Genomic DNA, 5,437 nt, shown 5'->3' on the forward strand with positions numbered 1-5,437 from the left:
GACTTTTCCCTCATAATTCTGAGTATACTCCTTGCCATTTTTTTTCTTCCATGTAATAAAAAAAAAGATAATTGAGACTTTCTTAGAATTGCAATTTTATTTAAAAACAAAAAAAAAGTTAATTGCAACTCACAATTGAAACCTTTTTCTTGCAGTTGCAAGTTTCTCACAATTTTGACTTACCTTCTTTATATCGAACAATTCTTTCGTTTTTTTTCAAAATCCTGAGTTTATATCTTGCAATTCTGTTTTTTTTTTTGTTTCTATCATGAAATAAAAATAATAAAGTTAACATCTTGCAATTCTGATTTTTTTTTCCCTCAGAATTGTGAGTTTATATCTCTTATATATGAGTTTATATATAGAAAAAAACTCTGAATTGTGAGTCATTGAATTGTGAGATAAAAAGTTCGCAATTACCTTTTTTAATTTTATTATTCCACGGCAGAAATAAGTTTTCGTATTCTCATGCACACACACAGCCCAGCAAAATCATTCTACACCTGTGATATAATCTGCATATTAAAACTGGGTGATCGAGACTGTTTGGACAATGGGCTTCCAGAGGAGAACGGACTCCCGGGGGAGAGGAGATCCTGGCTCCGCGTCGTTCGCCCTAGACGTTCCTCTTGTAAGCTGATGGCTGACAGATAGTGTGCCCTGTCTGCACTGAGGCTTCCCAGCGATAGGCTATCTGTAGGTCCCGATGAGCCATTTAGGCCGGTACAGTCAAGAGACTTGCTAGAAAACGTGCTGCTGGTTTTAGGCGGCACACCAGCGAAGGGAGGGATGTAATGCGGATCCAGAAAGCGTCTGGGAGCACTGGGACTGGGGCTGCTTCCTGTGGTACGGAGGCTGATGGCCGGGGCAGGGGACTGGTGCCGTTGGTGAAGGCTTCGGAGGGCGACTCTGGTGTCGGCTGATGTGCTTTCCCTCTTCCTGGCTCCCGGATCTCGGGAAGGTCGAATGCCCGTTATGACCCAGTCACGTTTCACGCTGCTGGGCTGGCTGCTGCTGGAAGCCCCAGAGGAAAACCCTTCATCTGGGTCAAAAGAGTCCTCTCCACAGCTCATGCCGTCAGCATCTGAAACACAGCGAGGGAAAAATGAGGCAGAGAAAACAGAAAGCTGGATTAACTAGATTTGCATGTCCTAGAGGAAATACCTCCACAGCTCATGCCATCAGCATCTGAAACACAGCGAGGGAAAAATGAGGCAGAGAAAACAGAAAGCTGGATTAACTAGATTTGCATGTCCTAGAGGAAATACCAGCGCTTGCAAGGCAGCAAAAGAATAGTGTTAGGTGAGCTTAGAAGTAAGCTCAGGCTTTTGGATGTGTCTCAATGAAATGCTGCATCACAGCTGCTTTGACACTCTTGTGTTGATTCTCCTGCACAGCCGATAGAAAACAACATGACACCGTCTTTGAAGTGTAAAGCTGCGGTTACACTAGATTTCATTCACTCCATTCACTTTTATTCATACACATGTTGACGTCAGAGAAACTCAAGCTCAGGGGGGAAATTTTGTTAGTGAACCCCAATGAGATGATCCAAGATTGTAAATACACTACAGTTTAAAAGTTTTATTTATTTTTTTTATTTTTTAAAATATATTTATTCAGTAAGCATGCGTTAAATTGATTAAGTTGATCACAGTAAAGACTTTTCAAATAAATGCTGTTATTTTGAACATTCTATTAATTAAAGAATCTTAAAAAAAACTATCATGGTTTCCACAAAAAACATTAAGCAGTACAACAGTTTTCAACAATGATAATAAGAAATGTTTCTTGAGCAAATCAGCATATTAGATTGATTTCTGAAGGATCATGTGACACTGAAGACCGAAGTAATGGCTGTTGAAAATCCAGCTTCGCATTACAGGAATAAATTTGATTTTAAAATATTTTCAAATAGAAACGTTTTTCTTTTTAAATGTATTATATTGAATTTTTATAATAATACTTCTTCTTTTTTAAACTGTAAAATATATTTCACAATATTACTGCCTTTTTCTGTATTTTTGATCAAATAAATTCATAATTGGTGAACACGAGAGACTTCTTTCAAAAACATTAAAAAAAAAATCGTACAGACCACATACTTTTGCACAGTACTGTAGATGTAAGAAATGCTGTGTTCAAGCTCACCTCAGAAGTTCCCACTTCTATTCGGAAATTGCAAATTTGGTTGGAAAAAAATGGATGTGCTGGACAAATATAATTTCCCCTTTTTTTTTCACTTCCCAACAAAGACAGGAAGCTTTCTAGCAATAATGCAACACAACGAAATGCAAAGGATGCATGTTAGGTGTGTTACTGATGCACATATTCATCGAGTAGTAATTTTTGTCAATCTTTATCACTATTTCTCATTAATATTACACAAAATACAATTTGATCCAATTATTATAATCAAAAACAATAATAAAGCTTTAATCTGTTATTTACTGTTAGGAACTGGTAATTATGGCATGATGGTGGTACTCATGTGCACTCAATTTGCAAATACTGTATGATCATTCCAACATGACTTGAAGACACCAAAACAAGACCAATCACAATTCAGTATGCAAATATTAATATTTGAACAAATTTGTACATTAAATGGTTTGAGCTAAAAGAACTGCAGAAAAAGGAAAAAGAAGAGGATCATCAGTCTATCTTGCCTTGCAAGCACTGTAAAACAAAACTGAACACAAATAAAAGGGTTAAACACAAATGCTCATAATACAACACTAAGGTATGTGGAGACACTAGTAAAAGACAGAAGGAGTTTTCCATGCAATGGGGTCAGTTTAATCTGTAGGCCAATGAACACTTTTTATGACCAAGAAGGGCAGGGCTTGTGCATGGACTGTCTAATGGTGAGATGTTCCTGAGCCCTGCCTACCGCCTTGCAAGGTTAGGTGAATGGTGCACTTTATCCGCCCGCGTGCCACAGGAGTGTCTGGTCTCTCCGGTGGGGTGTTTCGGCTGGGGGTGATGGAGGCGTAGAATTCGGCCGTGGTTGAGAAATCAAAACAATCTGAGGTGAAGACAGTGAGTGTACTGAACATGATGCTGACCGAGGGAAAATTTCACACACAAAAATGGCCTCCTTTTCCTGATGCTTGAATGGATGCAATGGAGGGACTGATGAGGATGTTAATGTTCTCATTATGGTTTTAATGATCATGAAGGAAATAAACAAGCAAAAAAACTACCAAAATAAAACAATGGATATAAAATTTCGGTCACACTTTAGTTTGGGACCAATTCTCAGTAGTAACTAGTAACTGAATTTTGCTTCAATAAACTGCTAATTTGCTGATTATTAATAGTTAGTAGGGTAGTTGTTAAGTTCAGGTGTGGTGTAGGATTAAGGGATCTAAAATATGGTCATGCAGAATAATCTATTAATATATGCTTTTCTAGTACTAATAAACAGCCAGTATGCAAGCTAATAAGCAACTAGTCAATAGAGAGAATTTGTCCTTAAACCAAAGTGTTACCAAGGTTTTGGTCTAACTGTGTGTGTGTGTGTTTGTTAACTGAATTTTGCCTCAAACTGCTAATTTGCTGATTATTAATAGTTAGTAGGGTAGTTGTTAAGTTCAGGTGTGGTGTAGGATTAAGGGATCTAAAATATGGTCATGCAGAATAATCTATTAATATATGCTTTTCTAGTACTAATAAACAGCCAGTATGCAAGCTAATAAGCAACTAGTCAATAGAGAGAATTTGTCCTTAAACCAAAGTGTTACCAAGGTTTTGGTCTAACTGTGTGTGTGTGTGTTTGTGTGTGTGGGTGTGCGTGCATATTTTGCATACCCTCTTGTTTCCAGCGGAGGCGGCGAATGGAGGCGGTAGTGACAGCTGCCTGTGAGACACATCTCCCGGCAGGTGTTACTTCCACCTCCAAAAGGTTATGCGAGCCCTCTGGAGGACGGGACGGAAGTGAGCGACTAATTGCATTTGCCACCTGAGGATCAGAGGTCAATGAAATGCAGTGAAATATCACATTTCCGTGAAGAATTGTAATTTAAATGATGTTCTTGAAAGACTTCATGAAACACGGAAAACATGTTCATCTTTTTGTTTGTTTGTTTGTTTGTTTTCATTTAAACGTTCAAAAAGCGATGTTTTTGAACAATTTAAAGCAAAGAAATACTTCAACATAAAATGAAGAAGAAACATTAAAGATTCTGCACTATTTCTTGATCAGCAATGAAATAAGTAAATATCAAGTTTAGAATGACTGCAGAAAATTCAGCTTTGCCATCACAGGAATAAATTACGTTTTAAAATATATTAAAATAGAAAACACATGTAATAATACTGTATGTACTAGTGTACGAGTGAAGTTGGACTTGTTTTTTTTTTTGCTATATGAACATAGCAAAAACCATAACTCCAACTTTACTACTACAGTTCATTTGAGTCCAAAAATTTGAGACCACTAGTAAAAATGCTTCCATTTTGCATTTTTTAGCAAAAACAAAAACATCTGACTGTCTGTACAAAGTAGTTCACATGTTCTGTTTTGGCTTGCTTGATTTGAAACTGATATTTACTAATTTGATTGCTGATCAAGAAATAGAGCAGAATCTTTCATATTTCTTCTTCATTTTATGTCGTAGTATTTCTTTGCTTTAAATGGTTCAAAAATACTGATTTTTGTATATTTAAATTAAAACAATATATATATTTTCAGTGTCTCAGGCTTTCGGAACCCACTGTATTTTCCCCAAGTGTACCGTAACAAATGACTTTTACCAGTATTGGCTGTGCATGGAGGTCTAGCTGTGCTCGGTAGAGGATGTCATCCAAAGCTTCCCTCCCCAATTCCCACTGCCCATTATAACTGTTGATGGGAGAGAGTATCATCATGCAGATGAGATCATTAGCACACCACTCAAACCGTTAATTGAAAAGGAACAGGAATTAAATATATAATACATTTCCTTCTCTTACTAATGTAAAAAGAAAATAGTTTTGAATGCTCTCAGAAATACACAACCATTTAAAAGTTTGGGGTCGATAAGACTTTTTAGTTTTTTGATGTTTTTGAAACAAGTCTCTTATGCTCACCGAAGTTCTATTTTCTCAATCAAAAATACAGTAATATTGTGAAATGTCATTACATGTGTTTTCTATTTGAACATATTTTAAAAAGTAATGTATTCCAGTGATGGTAAACCTGAAATTTCATCAGCCATTACTCCAGTTTTCAGTGTCACATGAAATCATTCTAATATGCTGATTTGGTGCTCAAGAAACATCTCTTATTCTTATTATTATCAATGTTAAAAACAGAAGTGCTGCCTAAAACTTTTGTGGAAAATTAGATTTTTTTTTTTTTTTCAGGATTCTTTGATGAGTTGAAAGTTTAAAGGGGTCATATGATGTTGCTAAAAATAACATTATTTTGTGTATTTGGTGTAATGAAATGTGT

General features: G+C 36.3%; 1 protein-coding gene across 3 annotated transcripts in view; it reads right to left on the reverse strand.

Annotated features, from left to right (window-relative positions):
- Window positions 1-433: 433 nt before the first annotated feature.
- Window positions 434-5,437, reverse strand: part of LOC107687383 (protein FAM126B-like) — a 22,615-nt gene continuing 17,611 nt past the window's right edge. For 2 of the 3 annotated variants that reach the window (XM_016484678.1, XM_016484679.1), the window contains exons 12-13: window positions 2,894-3,028; window positions 434-1,084 (exon numbers count right to left, since the gene is read on the reverse strand). In XM_016484678.1, coding sequence (XP_016340164.1) covers window positions 498-1,084; window positions 2,894-3,028 — 722 coding nt within the window. In that variant the 3' untranslated portion in view covers window positions 434-497. The remainder of the gene's footprint in view (window positions 1,085-2,893; window positions 3,029-5,437) is intronic. The other variant, XM_016484680.1, reaches the window with a different exon arrangement.

The sequence above is a fragment of the Sinocyclocheilus anshuiensis genome, unplaced genomic scaffold, assembly GCF_001515605.1.
Source record: "Sinocyclocheilus anshuiensis isolate Anshui unplaced genomic scaffold, SAMN03320099.WGS_v1.1 scaffold149, whole genome shotgun sequence".
NCBI classification, from domain to species: domain Eukaryota; kingdom Metazoa; phylum Chordata; class Actinopteri; order Cypriniformes; family Cyprinidae; genus Sinocyclocheilus; species Sinocyclocheilus anshuiensis.